At 28.7% G+C, this 26052-nt stretch overlaps 1 protein-coding gene across 7 annotated transcripts in view; it reads left to right on the top strand.

Annotated features, from left to right (window-relative positions):
* The window catches only part of LOC129965489 (serine/threonine-protein kinase tousled-like 2), a 185689-nt gene that overhangs the window by 142275 nt on the left and 17362 nt on the right, over window positions 1-26052 (top strand). For 4 of the 7 annotated variants that reach the window (XM_056079417.1, XM_056079413.1, XM_056079414.1 and 1 more), the window contains 4 exons: window positions 11987-12058; window positions 21738-21822; window positions 22968-23210; window positions 24723-24783. In XM_056079417.1, coding sequence (XP_055935392.1) covers window positions 11987-12058; window positions 21738-21822; window positions 22968-23210; window positions 24723-24783 — 461 coding nt within the window. The other 3 variants (XM_056079420.1, XM_056079419.1, XM_056079418.1) reach the window with 3 other exon arrangements.

Here is a 26052-nt window from a genome sequence, read left to right as displayed (position 1 = left end):
GTTCTTATTACTTCAAGTTTTCATGGATCTTCATCTGTTGTGTACATCAAATCAGTTAATCTTTGTCTGAGATCTTCATGCATATTCATTTGCCTACATTCTCATTTTCGACAATGTGAACATACGAGTTCCTTACTCATCAGTTCATTGCGTAGATAAGATTCGAGATGGAATGTTTAGATTAGGTGAAAATAACAGCATTTTCCGTCCCATATGTAAGATGTTTGATTGTTGCAAAATATTGTTTTAATAAACAGTAACAAATTAACCATAATGATAGAAAATCACAAGCACAAGAAAAATTAAATTTTGAACTTGAGATAGATATGAAGTTATTTTTTTCTCATGTATTGATAATTGTAAGTTATTTGGTTAAAATTCCTTGTAAAATCAAACAACGGATCATCATGGATAAAGAAATAATTTGTAAGAGCGCGATAATGTCATTGAAAATACTTATTCTAATAATCCCTTGATGTCTCGGTCTCGATGTTTATGATCTCACAGCCTCTATTTGTGTATGTGTGTTGTTGTATGTAAAATTTCTCGCATACATAAGATAAAATTACTGAAATGGCATTGTGTGCACTAGCGCTTACACATAATCATGATTTTAAAAAAAGTTAGCAAACATCTTTATTGAAACGGATATCTTATCATTGCTGGTTGCGTACATTTATTTGATATCTGAGAAATCCATATTTGTATATTATAGTTTGAAAGAATTCACTAGAAATGATAATTATTAAAGCTACATAAAATAAGAGATTCAATTGCAATTAACGAAACTAAATGTAGAATAAACCAATTGTAATATTTTGTTCTTCACTTTATCACAATAATATGACAAGATTTGTATTTAGCATGCATTTTCTCTATGCGTCTATGCATTTTGCTACTTTATTTCTTTCCTGTGGTCGAAATCGGTCCAAAATTCGTTACAAATCTACGATTTTGGTGCCAAAACCACATTAAAAAATTATCTGTTTGCGTTTTGAAAATTTTTTGTGTTCTCTAACTTAGAAGTATTACATATTTAAGTCTACTCTTTTAAGGATTTCATTTAAAATTTGACATTGCGAAAATCATTCTAAAATTCATTTATTTAGCTAATTTTTTTTCTTCGAATTATTGCTTTCTGAAGATTGCTTCAGACAGACATTTATTGCTTACATATGTCGTCCAAAATTCGATCCACATCTACAATTTTGAACCTAAATACTACGCAACAAATTTTATAAGCTTAACTCGTTACATTTGTATTTAAATTGCGTTGAACTGCAGTTGCTAACTAATTGTATTCACATGCACCCAGGCAGACTGATTTTCCTTTCAAGGATTTCGTCCAAAGTTTATGAAGATCTAAAATTTCTTTGCAAAAATTACACGTCAAATTTTATTCCTCTGGCTCTTTAAGTTTTTCAGTTTCGCAAACAAACAGTCTTAATTCCTCCGGAAAATAAATTAGAAAACATCATTAAAATTCATTAACATTTCAATAACAGATTCTTTGCCGATTGCAATACTTAACTAAAAAAAGTGCATGATATGGTATCTTGAGATATTTTGTAGCCGACTTGTATTAAAACATATTTTTGTACAAAATGTAAGATAGGGCTTTTCTATGTACAACAATAAAACTTGAATTTTTATTTTCATCATAGTTATTTACTATATTTTCCAATCAACATCATAGACGCCTACATGTTTCCAAATCCATTCTGTCTTATTTGGCTCCATTATATATTTTTTGATATCGTCATGTACAGAGCCTATAAACCTGTGGTTACCTTCCGATTTTAAAATTATTAAAATGCTGTCATATTAAAAAAAAAAAATAGTTACAAAATGCCTGTGATTGATTACTTTTTTTAGTTAAAAACTTTTATCTCAGTAAAATGAATCTGAGAATCTTTGTTCTAGAGTGAAAAATATTCTTTATTAAATTCCACTTTAACGGCTCTCCAAATGCGTTTCTTAAAACATTTCTATTTCTTCATTTTCTTTTTACCTTTATTACATGATTTCTGGCTATTTGTTTGAATTTTTATTACAAAAGCAATACATCAAACTTATAACAATGTATTACAGGAATCGATTTCCATTCATTTCTCTTATATGAATGAACGTATATCAGATAGTGGGAGGGAATATTATGAAAGAATTTTTAAACACTCGGCGGATAGGTTGTCGAATTCCTGGCCAGCTCGATGCGCTGTGTCCTTTGACACCAAACTGGTTTCTCTAGGGTTGAGTTTCTCGTGGACTTTTTTTATTATTATTTTATTTATTTTGTTTATCTCCACCCCCCATCCCCTCTTCCTTTCTCACAGCTTTTAGTTCAGCATGTCTTGTTCCTCTTCGCTCCTTCTGCTGGTATTTTCTTTTTCTTTTTTTTTTTTTTCACTTTCTGTCCTTTGTAGGGTTGTTGCCGTTTACAAAAGAGGAAGAGAGCACACACAAAAAGCGTGCATGGATTAATTCGAAAAACTCACATTCGCAATATGCCGCACTCATAGTGTGATGTATGCATGCAGGACTGTACCTATCGAAGACAGAAACCCTCGCACTATTGTAAGTACTGCTGAAGTTATGTTGTTTGGTTGGTGGTAGGTATGCTAAGGAATCGAATTTTGAGACTCGTTGTTTCATTAACGCGGCAAATCAGGTTTATACACGGCATAGACACGTGCTATCCTTCTTGGAATGAAGAAAGGTATCTGGAATTTATGCGGAGTGGCCTGAACTTGTTGATGTAAATAGTTTTCTGTTGTCTTCTGCTTGCTATTGTAATCTGAGGCCGTAATTGTTTTCTGGGTTAAATGCTAGTTGGTTCTTTTTTACCTTGATAATAGTAAACATTAAAATAAGTTCATAATGAATCATTGCTTCTAATTTGTTAATTATAAACAAGAATTGTCTAGATTTTCCACAATTTTTATTAGAGGTTTGAATTTAGCATCATTTAATTGAATTAGAATAATTTTCGTGTAAAAGAAATTCAGTGATCTCGTGTTGAGTTAAAAGCAGACATCCGCAGAGTCAGTTCCACTTGAATATGATTAGTATTTGTGGTAAAATACCGTTTTTTTTTTTAAATAATGAATTTAAAATTTATTTGAAATACGAAAGAAAAAAAATATTTAAATGATGCATTTACATAAATAGATATTTTTCTTCCCATTTGGTGTGACTCGTATATTATTGCAAAAATTTGCGCAATTTTAAAAGTATACTGGATTTGGGGGGGGGGGAGAAGTGCGGTCAAGATAATTTTTTTGAAGTAAATTTCTAGGAGATTTTCATACAGTAGATTTTAATTAATGAACGTAATACAATTCAGTACAGGTGAGTGAAGAAAGAGTAAAATTAATACTCCCTTTTTTTTTTTAAATCGAAAGATTTTATCTTTTATCTTGAATAGGCAAAGAATTAAGGGAAGTTCTGCTTATAACATGCTATATACTTCTAAAATTTCGCAGATGCCTCAATGTATAAGATATGAACTTCTACAACAATTTAAAAGCTCTTTCAAAAGCCTGAATATAATGTGTTGCTGGCAAAGATAAAGTTGTGAAATCAGTTGGTATATAATCTATTAATAGTTTCATTTATCGATCTGTCTTCTGATCTGGTATCTTTCGGATTATGGAAAATTTACTGTACTTAGCTTTTATTTAGAGTATGAAAAATGTAACGAACTTGTTTAAACAACTAATTTGTTATCTTTCCATTTAAGTTCAAAAAAATATTAAAAATATTATTATCTTGCCGTCACAAAAACTATGAACCTACCCATTTCCCCCCATGGTTAAATGATTGAAAACCAACTTGAGCCTTTCCGTTTCCAATCATACAATTGTGCTGCGGAACTTTCAGAAACTCGCAGGATTTTTCTTAATACCCTTGAGGTTTAAGGGCTCTTTGAAATCTATCTATTTTCTCTCGCCATTGAGTAAAATTGTTTCTAAGGTACACATGGTCAAGCAGTTGGTTTGTAGATTTTTAGAGATGCATTTTTCGTATATTGTGCGTTCACATTCGTGTACTGTTTTAATTTGAAAAGTATTACATTCCTGAAAATGAATGGATTTAATTATTTGTTTATTTCGCTTGACTGTTAAGTAATTGGCGTAAGTACAAATAATCTGAGCTTGTAATTTATTTATTTTGATTCATGTAATATTAGAAAAATAATTGGAAGAGCTATCGTTTCAAAAAATTAAATATGAATGCTAGTAAAAAACTTAAATGATTTAATTTGATCCAGTTAACCCATACTTTTGACTTTGTATTATAGGCAATTTTTTTTTACACTCTCTGTTCTCTGAAGATACTGACTCATTACAAAAATACTGTATTTTATTAATAAAAATTACATCATATTTTCTAAGTTTAATTATTATTTTATCTATATGATTTGAAATAGTGAGAGGACATTTGATGATATTTATTGCTTTTTTTCTGTACTTTTCTTCTGCTTATGTATGTATGTAGTAAACGCCAGTTCTTTACGCTATTTGCATTAATTTAAAATATTTCGGGTCTCATAGATAGTTGTCACGAAAAGGTTAAAGTATTTGCGAATTCGAGGTATTCAAAGTATATATGTTATTTTTTTCCCTAGCATAGTTTTTATGGAATTTCTCTTTAAATTTCTATTATTAAAACTGAACAAAGTGTACAATTCTTAAATTAACTTCAAATTATAATTTATTTCTAAATTCATAATGTTTATAATATTTTTAAAACAATACTTTTACTCTCTTATTAAAGTTATTGCTGAAAATATTTTATATGTTTACTTTTATTGGGAGCAATGATGACGAATTTTGATGTCGATTTAATCCATGTTGAGAATTGTTTTCTATCCCATTTTATTTTAACAAAATACAATTAAAGTTTAGGCTCATTTAAATTTCGTTCATTGATTTTTTTACATCATTGTCTCGCGAATTATCATACAAGTTTTAATTTATAAGAGATGTTCATTAAAATGCTTTATATTTTTAATATTGTTTTATTTATTTTGTGTGCGATGAACTAATATTTATTATTTTATTCATTAAAAATGTTTAAGCTTATTTTTTAAAAATATGCTAACCGAATCATTTAATTATTTTTTTTATCTGGCTTTTATTATTATTACCCTATAATTTGAATAAAGTGGCCAAACGCCCCAAATAAAACAGGCCAATCCAAGTTTTTCAGTCTTTGCTCCGGCTGAAATAGGAAGGGAGATAAGGGACCTAGGGCTTTTTTCTAAACATATAAATGAATTGATCATATTAAATTAAAAAAGAGTAATTATTTAATATAGTATGTGTGTGTAATGATATTTTAAAATTAATTTACATCCTAATTAATTGCCTAATTTTTATCTTAATGTAACCCATATTAACTGAATTCTAAAATATTCTCTTATTTCCTAATCCAAATCCCACATTTTTATTTAATTACTTTTAACACGCGCTCCAGAAAACTGATGAATTCAGCAAGTTCTCACTCTCTGAACGAAGGGATAAAAATCCTTAAGATGCCTAAATTTCTCTTTCCTAAGACTACATGTGTCAAAGAAATCCCTATCTGAATCTCATAGTAAAATCAGTGAAGGGGAAAATTTCGCTCTCTTCTGCTCTGGCATCGCGGTGAAATAAATCGAAGTTTTAAAACTTTTAAAATTTGTTCCTCTCGACCACGCAACTCCTAAAATATATTTACATATATATATAATATATTTCTAAAGCAAACCTTTTCTCCACTTTTACTTTATACACTGATTTAATCATGACATATTAGTGGATATATGGTATCATTTCTTTGAATACTATTAATTTTCACTGTATATAAGCTCATGTTATCACCGTCATTGGTAAAATAATAAAACGTCGCGGATTACAAGCAAAGCTATCTCGAAATTTGACTCTTAATCTCAATGAACCCCTCTTCGCTTTTCTATTTCGCTCACCTAGTGCGTATAATTTTGAGGCTCAAAGATTTCGATATCCTTTTTATTGTGAACTAAATAAAAGAGTACAAAATTTTATGTTGAAATAGTGTCGATATTATTCAAGTGGTTTGTAATCGGCACTTTTTATATTAAACATTTAATCTAATTTCGTTTGCCATAAAATGATTGCCTTTTTTGACAATAACTTTAGCAACTTATTAAGTGCGTAATCTTTAAGTAAGCACCTACTCGTAAACAAAACTCCTAATCCGCCGTCGATACATGTACGCTGTTATTAATATTTGTTGCCTGATTTTACCGGAAACTCGATAGAACGAGTTTGACCATATGTCGTTGTTAATACGAATTGTGACAAATAGGCGTTTTTAAACACAGATGCAGGCTTAGATTTCAACATTGCTATCTTGTGCATGTTAATCATATCATAGTTATCTATATAGCTGACTTTTTGGCTAATCGACTTACTAATTCCATCCTAGGCTGATGTTATAGACCAATGATTCCTCTCCTGCATAAAAAGATAGTTAGTTATAAGTGTAAACATTTTGTATTTTTCGCAAAATCCTGCAGAACTTTGAAAATTTTCTTGAAAACGAAAATTGTGAATCGGAACAGTGGTGTTAATAAAATAGTGAAATGCATGATGTGTATTAGCATTTTGTGAACAGTGTCATATACAGAATCGCTAATTTACTTTAAAATACGAGTCTACCATACGCACTTTGCAAATAATGCCGATTTTTTTTATTATTATTAAAGAGAAAATGAAATGGTATATGCTTTTTAAAAATCAGATTTGTTTTCATCATCAAGAAAACAAAAAAGTATAACCTTTGTCAGTAATTGATTTAGACTATATGAAAAAATCTATCGAAGGTTGGAATAATCATAAATTAACTCTTTCAACTTATCGGTGCATCTAGTTACGGAATTCTTGCGTGAATTTTACGCTGGCTTTTTATTTTTGAAAATGCAAACAGATTATTATAAATTACAACAATCGGATTATGAAAAACCGTGAATATATTTTTTGTAGGAATTTGCACATTAGAAGCATTTGATCGGAACATAAGTTATATTTAAAATTTCTACGTCTAAATATCATATTTTTACATACTATTTGATATATATATATATATATATATATATATATATATATATATCGTAATTTTCTAATCTTTTTTACGGGGTTCTGAATCTTATTTAGGTGAACTTTGCATAGCGGTTTTATAATTGATTTGTAAAATGAAAGCTTATGGCTGATTGATAATTAACTCCTGCCAGAATTGTATATATATTTACCTTTTGAAAGTTACTTTTACTATGATTTTTCCAAAAACACACATTGGCGCTTGCTTGCATTAAGCTATATTGATCAAATTTTAGTTATTTGGGTAAAAATTGAAAGTTTTATAGGGATAACTAATATTGATTGCTGTACTGTTTTTAAAAAGTTAGCTATTTAATTAATTCTCAGGAAACTTTCACTGTAACCTTTCTTTTGGTTCCGTATTTGCGAGCAAAACTTAAAGGCTCTGTAGTTTAACTCTATATTAACTTCAGACAAAATGTCAATGCATATGTAAGTAAACGTTTTTTTTTTTTAATATCAAAAATTATTTTATATAAAATATTACTGTATAAATTCTTTTGTCGTCTGCAACTTTAATTATATATTCAGCTTCACCAAACGATTTTAAGAACTGGTAAACCCTCTAAAAATTACAGACTCTCTCTCTCTCTCTCTCTCTCTCTCTCTCTCTCTGTGTGTGTGTGTGTGTTACTATATTAAATTATATTAAAATTACTATATTAAAATCTTTCTACTTTATAAAAACCGGTGAGTAAAACTTTTATAATTGTGGTAACCGCGAACTGTAACAGATGTTTTCGTAGAATCATTGGTATTATTAATGCCCATTGTTATGTTAAAGTCTAGACATTACATTTACAGAATTTGTTTTTAATTAATCATCTGCGAGCTTTTCTGCAGGTTCATCGCTGTTACTCGAACAGCTTTGTTTCTTACATATTAATACTATTTGTATTTTTACTTTTTTTTACGAATATTCGAATTAAACATGAGAATGAATTATTAATGTTTGCTGAGTTATCTTCATGTTATTAAGAATTTGTAGCACTTAAGTTTACTGTTGAGCATTGTCTTCCAGTTGGCAATTTTATTTCCTGCATAACATTTCTGTAAGCATAAATCAATAAAATAAAAAAGACAAATCGCGGATAAAATTTCTAAACAACTTAAGAAAATTTATTTTAGCATGATATCTGTGATTTTTTTAAAATTAAAAGAACCGTTTTTTTTTCTTCGTCTTTTTATTAAAAAGTAAAATTTCTAGAAATTAGTACTCAATTCACCAGCAACATTAAAACAACAATACTTTTTATGGTATAAATTTGAATATGAAATGTAATATATAAAATTAGCTTCCAATCTTAAAAGATTGCCATATGTAATTCAATTAAAGAAACCCCGAGCAGACCTGAACGAACCATTTAGAGGGTTTGTTGCATGATGTAAATAAAGTTTTGCCTCATGTCCCTTGCGAATCTAATGAATTCAACATTCAAAATAATATGTAAAAATAATGTATAAATTTTAGATATATGCGGTTACATTTTTTGTGATTCTCATTAATTGACCCTTATGAATTTGATGGCATAACAAAACTTTAATGGGTGTTTTAAGTTATATAGAAAATATTTTTCAATAATAAAAATATTTTTTTATAATCTTATTATTCGCTTGTTTTTATTTCCTTAACTAACCCAGCTACGTACTGCCATTTGATGCTCTATATTTCATTCAATACCATTAAAATAAATAACTCTGCAGAAATCTACGAATGCAACCGTTCAATCAAAGGCACTCAGTCTGGCTATTTTGGTGATTTTCTAAAGCAAGAACAGCCATTGTACTTCCGTCGCTCACTATCTCGATTGTGTCGACAATCCTTGTAAGGCCGCATGGATGGACATATGTGTATGCAAGCGTAGGTGAAAACGGCCGGTTCAAGGACGTCTCTCTCAGTCCCGGCCCATGTCTTCTCAACACAATTTTTTTCGAAAAGTTTCGTTGCCGCCATTTTGTTGCTTGGACGAATTAAAATATACTCTATCAGATGAGATGTATAGATAAGTTTTTGCTACATTGTTTCTAGAATCTATGTAAATTTGTTTTTATATTTCTTTATAACATTTAATTTTGATGAAAACGAGTGCAAAAGTGTCTTCCAAATAATGTATAAGAAGAAACATCTTCCTTTTTCTGCTTTAGTTGCGGCGGATTACTTTTTAGTTAGGTCATAGAGTTGCATCACGTCCATTTACAGGTGGTACAATTGTTTATGAGAAATGTGTCACGCTCTGATTCATTTCCTAAAAATATTATGTTTAGTTGGTGGAAGTGTGTGTTCCTTTCACTCATGCGTTGTTTTTCTGCATTGGATATGAGTGGCTATTAAATAAAAAAAGAAACCAATTTTAATTCATTTTGAATATTTATTTTGTTACATAAAAAGCACGCCTTAATTCACCGTTGAAAGTATTTTTTTTGTGTGTGTGTGTGTGTTTATTAGTGCACATTCCTTTCTACCATAAAATAATTTTAAGGTATGGAAAGTTAAAACAATTTAGCTTTTTTTTTAAAGCTATGTATTGAGATTCCCATGTTTGGTCGAAAATTTGAAAAGGAATAGGTACTGTTACTATTTTCTTTTCCAAATCAAATTTTTAATCTGATTGCACAACTTATACCTGAACTATTGATTTAAATAACTTATTCCTAAATCTATTTGATTTGAAAAATCATTTGCATTCACTTTATGCAGTTTATCGCCAATCTATAAAATAAAAAATATTTTTCTTTGTTTAGTTAAGAGAGAAAATGTTGAATAAAATAATTTACATACATAAAGAAAACGCTGTCGCTTTAGCATTATTATTTTATTTATTCTCTTTAAATAAAAATTAAATGAAAGAATGATCTAAATTCTTGCGAAAGAAATGGATTATTAAATATCTACAAATGAATGTTTGCGTGATAAGGTTTGTATTGAATTTGCGACAAATTTTATCGGTAAGTTATGCATTCGCATATATGAGATTTTATTTACTAATTAAATTCTATAGATAGGAACATAAGACAGATTAAAAAAGTACTTATGTATATTTCTGTAAGAAACAAGGTTATTGAAAATTTCTTTTACCTGTTCAATTTTTTCTCGTCAATAATATTAAAGATTATAGTTGAATCTGTGAAAAACAATAACAATTTAGTCCGTAATTCTCACTTCAAAATAATCAAATTTTAGGTTTGGTCAGTTATAGTCTGGTGCGGATTAATATTTAAAAATGTCAGCTACCTATTTAGGGAGGTTGATATAGTACAGCCGTTAATGTTTAGATCTACATTTATCTAACCGATTTGGTGAAAAAATACAACTAGAATTTCGACGTGCATTCTTCCTCTCATCGATTCAATTAAAATATTAAACAAAAAAGATCTCAAAATCTGAAGACATACTTTTAAAAATATACAGTAATATGTATACAATTTACCCACATTGTGACAAGATGATAAATCTTTCAGTTTTGTCTGCTTTAGAATGACCTATTTACTATGCGAAATATTAAAAAAACATTTATTTTAAATTTAAAAAAAAATGTATATCTCCATTTCGTTTTCTCATTTGAATTTATCTGGAACATGAACGTCTTGCATTGTGAGGAAATTCCCTAATATGTATTTATAAATCTAATTTCGTAATATTTTTAACCGATCAAGGTCGTCGCCGGGAAAAAAAAAAAAAAAAAAAAAAAAAAGGTGCGGATGTATTCCTGCTTCTTATCTAGCGTCGTTATTAAACACTCAAAGTCTTTTCCAAGTTCCACTCTAAAAATTCTTTAGATTTTCTTTCATACGGCTTTTTATTCTTTAAATGAAACTTTCTTGTCCTTGAATTTTTACATTTATGTAAAGATAACATGGAAATGTCAGTACTTCTTACGTGGTTTTATAGCATTCTTCGGAGCACAGAAGCATGAATTGTTCTTTTCGATAAGAGTAATAAGTAATAAATCGAAATCTTTACCTCTTAAAATCTGTCTTACCAAATGTTAATTCTGTATCTTTAAATATTTATTTCAAAAATTAAAACAGTGTATTTCAACTCTGGAAACTCATAAAGTAATCTGTGTAGATAAAAGTATATTGGTGAAGTTATTTAAAAAAAAGGGGAGGGTAAATGCATTCATACGTAATATAGCACATACATAATATAGCACTACGCAAAAAGCTATTGAATTAGAAAGATTATCACTCGTAATTCATCTTGTTTTATTTTTTTATTAACGATTTATTACTAATTCTGTTAAAGCACCAACCCTAAGTTATAACTTATGCCTGCAATGAAACTGTGCCTTTGTTTCTAATTTCATTTCAAAATTGTGCGATATCAAGGTTTTTCTTCGTTATGAGAATATTTGAAATTTTATTTATCAGTAAATAAAGTAAAGAAGTATAAATTACTAAATAATCCAAGGAAATCTTTTAGTGTGGGGCGTTTCACATGCCGATTTATTTATTTATTTATTGTGGTTTTTGCCGTTTGTGATAATTAAATTTTTCTTTATTATTTCCTATGAAAAATAACCAAAAATCTTAGGCCATTCAGAGAATATGTTTAATTCAAAGTCGTTTCATCGCGTTCTCAGTTTCGAATTTTATTATTACTATTGATAAGAATACGAATGACTGCTTTTCTCTCATTTTATTTGCTAACGTTTTCACAAGCAAACTCTTATGAATTAACGTGATTGCACATTATAACAATATCCTCACACTTAAAATACAAATAATAATTTAATATGGTAAAAGATTGTTTAGATTTTATATTGGTTTGTTTATTTGAATTATTATTTTTTTCCCTTTTAAATTTTATTTATATTCCAGCGTATTTTTGTTTATGTTCTGATTTGTTTCCTTTCCACGTTTAGCAAGATGATGGCGTATGATGCAACTCCCAACACAGATTACCCAATTCCTGGAGGTGCTAACTACATGCAAGGGTAGGTGGGACATTCTTTTGCTGTGCGCTGGCTCGCTCGCATTTACCTTAATTCTTTTCATTTATACATTCAGAAGAAAATATGCATTCAGTGTTTTAAAGCCCGAAATGTAAATACTTTCGTGTCAATAAGGACTCATCATTTGTTTAATGTTTTGGTATATTAAAACTTATTATTTTGAAGCAATAGACTGATTTCTATATTTATATTTTGAAAATCTTGTAGTGTTCTGATGTTAACAAGAGAAATTGTAGTTTGGCGAGAACTATTTAACAGATTTTTCATTTAATGGTGCTTATAAACAATATAAAAAAGAGGGGGATAAAGAAAGCAGATGATGGAATAGTTTACTCCCTATTACAGTGACATGACACGCGTTAATATATATTTAAAATTCGTCCTATTTCGTTCCTAATAAATACTACACGAGGGTAAAAAAAATCAGTTATTTCCTTAGAAAAAAAGAAGTTTATCAGTTATTTCCTTAGAAGTCTGTTGAAATAAAAACTAATTATTAAAACTCATCCTCGAAAATCCTCACTTTTTTTAAAAACTTAAGAATGTGAATTGCTCTCTTAAAATCGGATTTAAAAGTATCATTGTTTTCGAAGAAATATGTAACATCAATTAAATATTTCAAATTCAAATATGCAATAACTAAAATTCATTTTCCAGTAATATTCTTTTTTTTTTTTTTTTTAAAGGGGCAAAAATAGCGTTTGTGGTACTCAGAAGTTTTTACCTTTTATAAAAACAATTTTATATGTTATACTGATTTAGTGTTTTGTTTTATGTATTCTTATTTAGTTACTGCGTGATAAGAAGTAACAAAATATAAATATTATTCTATTTAGCCATTTTGGAAATGTTTGAAATTATTTTCGAAGTGTGTTATTTGCAAATATTTTGAATGAATTGGAAACAAATATCATAATTAAAATGTCAAGAATAAAAGAAAATCATTTATTCAAGTTGTTACATTTAGGAACATTTATAATATTTGTTATGTTTGAAATCACCAAGACATGGTGTGAAAAAAAAAAATTGTTAATATATTTATTTTCGTTGCATTCTATTAAATAGTAATAAATTCAAAGAAATGAAACTGTAAACATTTGTGAGATGCGCCTTTTTACTTATTGCATATTTTTTACTAAGAGCTGTTTGTAAGCATTGACATTTTCTAAGCATCATTTTGAATAAATATATTTAGATGCTTTACGTTGGAAAATTATCTAATAATATTTCAATTTATTAGGAAATACAAATGTACAGAGAAACATTTGGGTTTCCTGTTTTTTTCTTCCATTGTTTTGCCTTCTGCAGTGTTATGAGCCTGACACACCTAACCGATAAGCTGTGCGTATTTTTGACTGGAAAGATCGGCATTTCGAGAGGTCTAAGCGAGCATGCGCAGTTTGCTTTTCTCTCCTCAGTCTTTTTATTTTTTTATTGGTTTCATTTCTCTTTATGTGGACTAGGCTCAAGTTTTCAGGATTTTACTAGAACTTTAAACAATGTCTGCCATATTTTCAAAAGGATTTCCCCTAGAACTTTTTGTCTCTGTAAAACACTTCCTGTTTGTGTAGGATTTAAGAGGAAATTATTAAAATTAGTTGTTAGGACATTCCAACCAATACCATCGCAAAATAATGAATATTAGCAATATATGTACGTCGTACGCAATTAATGGTATTAATTTATTTGTAATATAATAGTTACTGTGAATTACTTTAAAAAAAGGATTAAATTAAATTCCCTTTGTTTGTTCTACTGATACGTACTGAATGAATTTTCTGACAGTTGAAATACACTACGTATTTACTCTTAAATCTTCATATTGTGAAGAGTAATATTATTTGAAAGCAATCATCATATTACAGATGCAATTAGTTCTTAAATTCTGAATTGTAGATTATTATTTTATGAATATAGCAGATTAAAATGCGAAAAAAAAAAAAGTTTTTGACCGCATTTTGATGGTTTATGCTTTTTTTTTTTAATTGAACCGTCTTTCGAGAATGTCAAAAGGATATTCAGTGAGATATACTGTTGATACAGAAATCTCCGTAAAAAGCAAGACAATCGTATAAATTATAAAAATAGAATACATTTCACAATCAAATTTTGCTTTATGGAAGAACTTTACTGCCTTAGCTAAACAAATTCACAGAAATTATTGATAAAAAATTTTTTAATTATTAAATTTTTTAGTTGAAATTGAAACACAGTTACCCAAAATATAAACCAAGAACTCTTAGTATCGTATTGTAGGAAACAAACAAATGCCATATTAGATTATAATTTTTATTTTTAATTTTATAGATGAAGTTACTTGGAATTTCTATGTTTTGTCGATAATTGTGATGGTTTTACTGCTTATTTTTGATGTTGCCACATTTCTGGTAAATCGATTCGCAGTATTTTTCATTTCCTTGTATTGTAGTTTGCAAAATGACAATCGATTCTTGTCGACCAGTTGTAATTGAAACATTGCGATCTTTTAAATATGTGGCTTCGGGGCATTCTTTTATTAAAAAATATGTGACCCAAGGAAATATTTTATAAAATGTAATGATCTTTTTCTAATGCTCATATGTATGTATATATGCATTCTGAAATATAATTTTAAAGGAATTTAAGTATCCTTGGATTATCACTCTGTTTCCTTCTTATTAAACATTCCAGTAAATTTTTTTAATCTCATGTTTTAATTATTTTTTTCAAACGTTATTTTGCTCTATTCCAACATTAGATTTAATGTTCGATTCAATGATAAGAGAAACGATTTCTCAAAATACATAAAATTTACTTGCTATGCTATTCATAAATATATTTTAATTTTGTTTACTTTGGCTGAAATGTTTTTCAGCCAAAGTAAGGTTTGTGCTTCATTCATTTAGATCCATTTGCCACAATCCTAGACGGAACTTTAATAATATGATAATTTCTAATGGATTCGTCATTTAATTGCAGCAAATTTTATTATGCAGGATAGGAATTTCCAACTGAAGCCGCAAAACTGTGAAGGGACCCCAAATAAGTCGATTAAAATACTTCATTTTCCAAGTTTCCAATAAAAACTTTTTTTTTAAATATAAATTCTAGGAATGGTAAGATAAGATTAACATATTATTAGTTACAATTGGTCAGGTTCTTTTATGTTTTATTACATTTACTTGAGTAGAATTTGTATAAAATCGAACACCGCTTCAATAATATTTAATATATGCGTAGATGCTGGATAGTTTGGGTTCATACATAAATAAAAGCGAATATATATTCACAAAATTAATAAAATAAAAATATATTAACCTTAAATAAATTAGTAACATGTTAAAATTGGACATTTTATTAAAAGAAGGGTCTCAAAATATGCATTGCCTAGGGCTGCAAAATGCCTTAATATCACCGTTGTTTGTACAACTCCCGTTTTATTTACTTTATTTTTTTTATTACAGTACATCTTCCTTCCTATTCAGCCTTTTATGATCGAATTTTTGTCAAATCTATATGGATATTTACAATTTACAAAACCTTTGTTTTTTTGTTTATACCTGTGAATTTTTACTCTGAAAGTTCGTCGTCACTTTATTGGACTATAAATTCCTATACCTCTGTACAAATTTCAAATTTATTGAAACACAAAATTCAGCAATTATTGAATTAGTTCTAAATAATTCTATTGACTAGTTCTAAATAATAAAATAGTAGAATGCGAGTTTCCAAGCTTCAAAAAGTGATACTGTAAAGTATAAAAAAGATGGATAATTTTAGCTTAAATATGCACATTATAGTTATTTTTATCATGCTGCCAAATGTTTTCTACATGATAAATCATTTGTAATATTATGAAGATTTATTTATTTAAAATTCCACATGATTATATTGAGATTTCTTTTTACATACTATATATGAATGTTAACCATACTTATCATACGACTATGATATCAATAAACATAACTTACATATATGATGTCAATAAACCAAATTATAACGTCAGAATATAGTTGTGGTAGCTTAGTAGTAAGATCTCAATTTCAAGATCGGATGGCTACAATCTCGAAATTCGATTCCACAGGTGTATGCAGGCCTTGTGCATATTAAATCTGACGTCTATCAAAGGCTAATCCGATTGTGTGCCTCTAAAATTTGGTGGCGGGACAGCTGGCTCAAGTATCTTCCTCTTAATCTGACCGCAATCCAAAATTAACGAGGTCTATCCATTCAATAGCTTTCATATTATTTTAAAACATGGTGTAAGTATAATTAAGCCATGATGGCTAACTAATGGCGAAAAAAATTAATATTTTTTGAGGTTGTATGTGTACTGAATTTCTTGATTCAGTTGTTTACCGTTAAATGATGAAATGTTCATTTTAGTATAATAAATACCGTGTTTAATGCTGAACTTATGGCTCATTATCTTATACAGAAACAGCAATCCTTTTTGTGCGTACCTTATTTTTTAACTTGCCTCTATTAATTTCAGTGATCATTTCATTCCATTGATAAGATTAGATTTCTGGTTAGTATCACGTGCTGCAGTCATTTTTTTTTTCCCTGCTTGAAAAAAGACAGCATATTTCTAGATAATATCTTCCATTTTTTGAAGGAACAGACAGTTTGCTGTCGTACGTCTACACTACTGTTTTGGCACAGGAATTTATGATGGAAATATATTTAAAAAATTATATAATTTCAAAGCGTAATATTTAACTAAATACAAAAAGAGTAAAACCATTGGAATTGTCTTATAATGAGATTTTTTTTTAAAAAAAATTAATTTCACTTAATTTATATTGTCAGAATTACGTTAACCGAACCCAGGATATCTTTCTAGAACATTTTTTATTGGCATTTTTGCTATATTTATTGTTAAAATAAAATTTAAAAAAAATTAACGGAGCAACAATTTATTTTATTTGATAATCCACAAAACATTTATTGTGCCGTTAAAAAATAATATAGCCTGCACGGAAATTATTTCAGTAACTACTTAAGAAATTGTATTTCAAAAATTCTAATAATAGCCAATTTTATATTTTGAAATTTTAGTTTTCATTTTAAAGTATTCTGTTTACACATAATTAAAATAGTTTATCGCATATTTTAACATCGCCTTATCTTTTGCGATTAGATAACATTTACATTTCCGGTGAGATAAGCCTAATCAATACAATTTTAAGTTTTATTGCATTTTAAATTTATGTTGAAATACATATTTAGGAAATGCATTTAATCCATCTGAACTTCCAAAAGAAATTTAAAAAAAAAAAAAAAAGGCTTTTAGAAAGGCCGGGAATTAGTAGATTTTTATAACACTTATTTACAAGTTAATTGATAATGGCTAGAAACAAGCTCCGAGTCTGATAGGATTTAATGTCACAATAAACAAACATAAGGCTAAAATGCGAGGTGACATGATATTTACTTTATAACCGGTTACTCTTCTGCCGACACGCTGAAACAATTTCGCGGCCTGAGCAAAATCTTTTCCCACTTCAGTTGGGATACTTGCGTGGTTTCGCTGCGTAACGTTCGGTTAAAATGAAACTCAGAAAATAAAATAAAAAAAAAATCTAGCAAAAAGCTTATTCAGACTGCAGCATCCCTACAGGGGCTCCTTGAATTCACTTCTGTAGACCCCTGTGCTTTGCTTAATTTACTTGCTGCAGCCTGAGAGATAGATACGCAGGGTTGCCGACTCTTTGGGTTAAAGGACGGAAGCGGTAAGGTGTGGGGGAGGGGGAATACAATATCGTGGCCGAGTGAGAGAGAGAGAAGTTGCACATGTGTTCGTTCTTTTGATCATGTCTTTTTTATTTGCATTTTTCTCATGTAAGACGTTTTCGTGCAATTTCTAAGGAATGCGACCCCATATCAGACGATCTGGTTTTATACTGACCTTCTAGGTTTCGTTACATCCCCCCCCCCCAAATAAATTGTAAGTTCTCTTTGGGCAGAATTGATTAATGTTTTATGTTTTCGGAATAAAAATTTGTATTGTATCTTCTTATTATTTTCTTTTTCAAAATAGGCCCCTGCACTTTCCTAGGCCTTATTAAAATTTTTTACTTATGAAATTAACCTTGCTCCTACAGCAATAATTATTTCTTAGTGTTTATCGAAATTCGAATCATTATTCAAAAAATGATTTTAAAAAATTTCAATAGCATATTTATAGTGGCCTCTTTGCGATAGAATATGAATTAAAACAAATTAATCTTTTATATAATGTAATTTTTATTTTTATTTTATACTGAACTGTGTCAAAAACAATTCATGCGTAAAAGCTATAGATTACTAACAGAGAGAATTATTACAATACTTTTAAGATGAACTAAACTAAATCACCATTATCTATGTTTCATTCAAGTATCTTTGGTTTAATAATACATGGGCCAATGGATTCTTTTTTATGTTATTTACATTGAAAATACAAGTGAAATTCCGATACGTGGTTGGAATTGTAGTCGTACAAATCAGTATCATTGCGTCTGGTTGTAAGCTTATGAAAATTTTATGTCGAATTCCGGATGTGCGTAGCGGTCGTTGAGTATTAAGGATTTGATCGATTATCATGACCTTGGCTCCTTTATAAAAATATGTGCACGTCGGATACGCTAACTGTTGTTATGTATAGTTATCTTTAACAATATGAGGGCATCGGTTCGAAACCTGGTTAAGAGAGAATTTTTCGCTTTACAATCACTTTAGTTTTAAAACTTCTATTTTATTTCCTAAAATGGAACACGGAAGTATTTTTAAGCTTTAATTTTAGCATCCGTCTTCTACATTATTTTGATTTAAAAAATTATAATATCTGGTATTATTTATAGTATTAATGTATCTTAGAAATCTTTAAATATTTGTTTCTTTTTAATATAAGATTAAAATAAATTAATAAATAATTTACTGAAATATTTTTTTTTAATTTCTTTTTTATTCTTGTGATATATAGAGAAATAGAGTAAAGCGCTTATATGTCATTACATTTTGCGTTTATGACATGAAAATATTCAACATCATTATCTTAACAGAAACGTGCCTGAAATCGTGATAATCGAAAATTGCGGTGTTGCAACTCGATAGATTATCGATTTCAAATTCATTCATTGTCGTCAAAATTTTAAGAGAAGCGCGCACCCAAAGATTAAGTTTTCGCTCTGTATTTATAAAAAACGCTTTGTAAAGTTAAAAGGTAATTTATTTCAAAGTATGCCTCCCTCCCCGAAAAGTTCCTAAATCCATTTCTGCCTCATGTCATGGCCTTCATCCAGACTGCGGTCGATGAAGCGGTCACACCCGCTCATCTGAGTGGCCCTATTTGGAAGAAAACTGGCGAGTATTAGTAACAAGACGACTCTTACTGATTTTTATAACTAAGAAAATGTTCCAGTGATAATGGCACAGCGAGTTATTTTGTGGTAGGAAAGCCTTGTTTTCCGAGTCCTTGGCAAATAATCAAGCACGGTTGGATTTCCCTTTCGTATCGTTCCCCCTTCCCCCTTTTTACGTGGGTGCAACAACACTGTGACACCCAAAGGCGCACTGCAGCTGGGAGGATGTAATGCGTCTCTTCTGTGTATGTGTGTTCTTGCTGCTAGAGCCTCAGCTACCGATCCCTACTCATTCACTATCTGCCTCTCAGCTGTAACCTCTCCCTTCCTCCTCTCTCTCTCTCTGTCGCTCTTCTCCTCTCTTCCCTCTATCCATTCTACTACGTTCTCTCGCTCAAATCGGTGCGCGCTGTGCAACCACGCGCTAGCTTTGACCACTCGCAGAGGGATTGGAATAGCGAATTTTCCCCTCCTCTCTTTCTCTGCTTTTCTGCACTAAAGGTATACGTAGTATGTCGCCCGTTGTTGCCTGGTGTGCCGGTGGCGGTGGAAAGTCGAATTTTGCGCTTATCGCCATGGATTGCAATAAGTGCAGCGGAGGTGGCATTTGTAAAAATTCATTAAAACATTTCTAGTGTTGAAATAGAGTGCTGCCCTTAAAAAAAAACAACAAGATACCACTCACGGTGGGATCTTGACGATGCTGAGGTAATTCCAGCCAGCATATCGATATCTGTTTGTACGTACGTACGTGCGTGTGTGTTGTGAGTTTCATTCTGTCGTTCCCCCCTCTCTTCTCTCACTCTCCCTCGCTTCCTTCCCCCCTCGTTCTGTCTGTGTTCTTTTCTGCCCTTTTCTCCCGTTCGCTCCTCCCTTCCCTTCCTCTTCGCTTATGCTGTCTTACCAGCAGTGGTTGTTGTCGGTATAGGAAGCAAGCGAGCCAAGATGGTAGCTTTGCTGTCTGCATTAACTGATGATGACTAGATCATGCGATCTAGGTACGATTTTTTCCGCTGCGGATTTTGTTAAACTTCGGGCGTAGACACTGCTCTCCATCTTGCTTTTCATACGTGGCTCGATGTGCTAGATTTTTTTTATTTATTCGTTTGTTTATTTATTTTGTCTCCCGGTTTTAATTTATTCGCACCGTGAATGGATGCAGTGCATTTTTATTCGACTGCGATTCGTTGTGACGTAAAGTCGTCTGTAAAAACAATTGTTTTGCAAAACACGATTGCCATTTTTCTGTGATGTTTCTCATACGTACTTTGCTGGAAATAAGGAATGAGATTCCAAAAATATGTTAAGGTGCAACAGTACAAGTAAGTGACTACGTTGTTGTTAACTTGGAGAATATGGAAATGAAAATTGTTTAAACAAATCAAGTTTTTCTCACAGTCATCTACAAATCTACTTTGTAAAAGTATTTATTTGCACCAGTATTATTGATAAAGTAGATTTCTAGATTGTTTATACTGTGAGAAAACACAGGAAGCAATTAAACAGAAGTAAACAATAAAAATTTTCCATCAATAAAAGGTGAAAGTTTAATATCAAATTTTCACTTTTTATGATTTATCTAGTTCAATTTATATTTTTTTATTTGTTAGATAGGTTTTTTTTTTCCTTCACATTTAAACAATTAATTTTGTAGAGAGTAAACAAATTTATGCTAGTTTTAAATTTTCTGGATCTTAAATGTGAAATTTAATAAACACTTATAAATTAATTTCAAATTGTAATTCACAATTTTATTGAAATATTTAGCAATTACTAATTTAATTATGAATTCAAAATACATCAAATATATAAAATGTATAAAAATATGAGAAATATTACAGATTTTAAATTTACTGTTGCTACATTTATATAATTATACCATTCCAATTCAAAACATTTCACATCAATATAAATAGCCCATATTAACCTCTAGAAAGATTATGAATCATAGTTTCAATGTTTGTGCAATATTATGTAAACAAAATAAATTCCTGGTCCTATCATAGCATGTATTTGACACATATTTTCTGATTAATTCTCTATTATAATTCATGAATACATTAATTTAAATTAATGAGGTTTATTTGCATTATTATTCAATTTCTGTTTTCAATAAAATAATGTTATAACCTTTAAATATATTAAAGTATCCAATTCATCAGAAATTTTCATGGTTTCTTTGATTTTTTCATAATAAATCAAGAAATGCCATAATCAAATACATGTTTGTGCTTTCCCTTATTTAAGTTTTTTAAGTACATATATATATTAATGTTATGTGTAGTTTGTTCCTGGATGCTATCAATATTAAAATAATAACAACTGTTCTTTTATAGGTGGGAAACTAAAGCGATGGATAATATCCATACATTGGACCCACGAAAACAAGAACTCCTAGAAGCGAGATTCATTGGGAACAGAGTATGTTTTATCTCAGTTTTATGTATAACTTGTGATATATTTTTTACATTCTAAAACAAATATTTTTTAAAAACTAAAATTTAGTCAAATCAGAGCAAGATTTGAACAAGCAAGTAAAATACTACCTCATTTGCTGTTTTAATGTTCTTCATATATATTATTGAATTTATATCATGTATGACAGAGTTACTTAATATTTATAATAATAACCAATATATACAATTGACTGTAGATATAATTGACTGCTTATTGATATTATTCAGATTAAAAAACATCAATGATAAATTTCATATGATGCTGAATTTTTATTGAGATCAATTTGTTTCATTTTTATAATATATATTATTCATTCCATATGAAAATTTGGACCAATAATATTCTTTTTCTATGATAATGGGATTAGCTATATTTATTTTTATGTGTCAATTTATGTTCAATGTATAAGTTGCTCTATTATGTATTTCTTTCTATTTCAATATATTATCATTCCAGCAATATCATTTATAAATTTTCTTCCTATTAACAGACTTCAGAATAATTTTTAATTTTAATCTCCTTTACTATTACTATTTACTTTAGAATGACTTTAATGTGTATGATATAAATATCAACACCAATTAAAAAATATTTCTATTTATTAACTTACTGTATATAAATGTTTCTATTGATAGAGCAGCATTGTTTCTAGTTATAGTTGTTATTACATTGCATATAACAATTTGAAAACCTTTTATACTATACATTTTTTAGTATTTTGATTTATTTTATGATTTGTTGCATATTGATATTGGATATAATATTCTTTTGTTATAGTTGTGAATGAAGTATACTTATAGAGCTAACTTTTTTAAATGACAGCATCTTGTAATGGAAATAACATGTGTATATAACTGTAATATTGAAAGATATTTTAATTTAAAAAATACTAGTTACATATATAATTTCTGATATTTTTTTGCTTTAATGTTTGCTTCAGGAATTGGTTATTTTTCATTTTATAAATTATGGTAAATCATACGAACTTTAACTTTTTTTATATCTGAAGTGAAAATTTGATTTCATCATTACATGCCAATAAATTTCTTATCTATGCTAATAAATTTCTTATCTATATTACAGTTACTGATTGCTCATTTTTTTTTCAGGGTCTAGTCAATTTCAATATTCATGCTCAGCAGCTGCCTCTTCAGCTCCAGCAACAAATAGTGCAACAAAATTCCCCTATGATGACACTTCCAGGAAATTTGCCACTGCCAGCTCAATCTACGAACTTAGGAATCAACCATGCTTCCTCAGGGACCAGCAGTAATAGTAACATTAACCAGAATCCGGATTCAAATCTCAGTGCAGCTAGCTATGGATCTCAGCCTAGTGACAAAGAATTAGATGTGAGATTTCTCCTAGTTTTCTTCACAGCAAAATGGTGACTTTGTAAACATAACAAAGTTGTGGTGCTATTATAGTATGTTTACACCTTAAACTAGGTTGGATAATCGGAAAATATATGTGATTGCAAAGTGGCATTGTGGAATATGACATAAATAACTCAACCAATTTCTTTTCAGTTAAATTATTTATTATACATATATACAGACAAATGAATGCTTAGTTATGTGATATGCACATATGGAAAAAGCAATTATTATTTATGTATTGCATAAAATTTTGATTATTCAGTGTGGTACAGATACAGTATTTTTGAAATTTACTAAAAATGTTCAATTTTACACATTTATTACATTTTAAAATCATTTACAGATCGATTGATATGGTCATTATACAGTTATTGTTTTTTCCCTTCACTTTAAAACTATGCAAAGGCTGCATTATACCCATTCTTTTGTATTTTGTACAATTATCTTCATTGTGAAGATATGGATTATATCTCTTTGAACTGTTTGAACTCTTAAAAAGATGTTCTTGACTTTCAACTCAGTGTTGGTTTCATAGTTTCTGTTTTAAGTTTTGTATTTTCTGTAGATTATGCGCTGATATGAAGGCTAATTTGCCCCTAAATATTTTGAATAATGACATATTCACAATTTCTTATCATATATTTTTACACATTTAAAAAAATAATTAAAAAACTGAAACATCCTATTTTTAATGACTTTTATGTACTATTTTATTATTTATAATGCAGGAATCTGGTTAAATTGTTGGGAAAACAGGCATACCATTTATATGCATCTTAAAATGTGGAATTGGCTTTAAAAATTGTCCATTATTACTATTATTACTTCAGTGCTCTAATTTTCCATTATGCTCAAAATGTATTATTATTTTCCATATGCCTGATAAATATGTTACCCATAATTTTCTGTGAAATTTTATTTACTTCTAATACTGTTATCTACATCTCAGGGTAAATTAAAAATTTTTAGGGAAAATATATCCATTCATCTTTTTAAAATAATTTGGCAACATGATTGAAGAAAAATTTGTTATGCGCCAGTGACAAAAATTATACTCAAGACAACATTTTTTTATAAATATAAATTAACACTTTTTGCATTTACTTTTAAATCTAATTTTTTGCATTTGGTTTTTTGAAAATACAATTTGGATATAATAAACATAAAACAACATTTTAATTACATTATACATATGATTATGATTACAAGTATTATTTAAACATGCTAAAGTGTATACCAAATAGAAGAAAGAATATTGTTAATCACTGTATGAAAAAAATTTAAAACTGAAAACAAACAAAATAAATAAATAAATAAAGCCTTACATTGCAATAAGTGTTTTGAAATTTCTTCCAAATATTTTTATTTGGAAAGTGTTTATTATGGACATCCTTTATTTTATATCAATGGTTAATATTTTATGAAAATATTTTTTATTCTATATGCATTCTTTTATGATTTACTGAGCTTGTTCATCTTTGTTAGACCCCTGAAAAACACCAACATAGGACTACAACAGAAAGAAAAAGGAAAAGGAAAGATGATGGTTAGTTTCTTATTATTTATTTTTATTTATTTACAACATATAAACTGTTATTGAAAGAAAGCAACAACTTTCTGAATGTATTGAGTATATGTTTTCTACTGAAAGATATGCATCCAAAAAAGAATTTTAGTCTTTAAGAATGAATAATATATTCCATAACTGTCATTAAAATAATCATCTTTGGGTCTTTTATTGAACATATACTTTAAATAAATTTCTAAATGTGTAACTGATAAATTTTAGGATAAACATTGCTCCTACTCCCTCAAATATAACCTATTCCAAATAATATAATTTTATTTTTTCTTTTGATTTCATCCCTTCTAACCCTATCCTATCCTCAGTCCTATTTAACATTGATTGATTTTTTTAAGTCATCATTTCTCCTTCACATTTTAATTGATGAAGAAAAATTTTCTTTTCATAAATTGTAATATATATTTGCTGTTTTAATTGTCGAGTAATTGGTTTATACTTTTTGATTCAATGTTTAAAAAAAAAGCAAGGAGAAGAGTCTTTTGATTAAAAGATTTCTTAAAATATTGACATTTTTTATGGTAGTAATAATAATAATAATTCATCATATATGGAAAAAACAATAAAAATATTTTTTTAAAAAACATCAAGTAGCACATATTTAATATTTAAAAAAGTGAAATTTTAATGAATATATTTTATTATTCATGCAAGTTATATGCCCTAAAGATAATGTAATTGAATTTATTTATTTACACTTTTATTTGTAATCTTTTTATTTTTTACCATGCTAAAATGATTTTGCTATTTAAGAAGAATTAAAATTGATGATCCAATAAAATATTTAGACTTTTGCATAGCATGTTTACACCAATATTTTTTAAAATTCAGATTAATCAACAAATTTTCTTTGTGTGACGCACATACCTAAAAATTGTTCCTACTAGGTAAAAATCAAATCAATAGTCCAACAAAATATGCAAACTTTTAAAAATTGTGATAATCCTAGTATTTTTTTTTTTAATTGAATGTTAAAATATGTATTAACTTAGTAATTTTGCTTTGACTGATGCATATAATAATCTGTGCTAGTTTGTTATCAGATATTTCAATATTAGTTAAAATTTAAATTACATTTCAATCTTTCTGCTTTATAATATGGTTTTACCTTTATTCAGTTAAAGATGATAATTTTATAGTAGGGAGAGCAACAAGCTGCTGCTTAATCTGCCAGTAACTTTTTGCTATTTTGCTATTTGTGTGAAGAATTCAAATATTTTTTAATAATTTCAA

This window comes from Argiope bruennichi, chromosome 4 (genome assembly GCF_947563725.1).
Source record: "Argiope bruennichi chromosome 4, qqArgBrue1.1, whole genome shotgun sequence".
NCBI lineage: Eukaryota > Metazoa > Arthropoda > Arachnida > Araneae > Araneidae > Argiope > Argiope bruennichi.
Note: the sequence above shows the minus strand (reverse complement) of the source record. Positions and strands in the feature narration are given on the sequence as shown.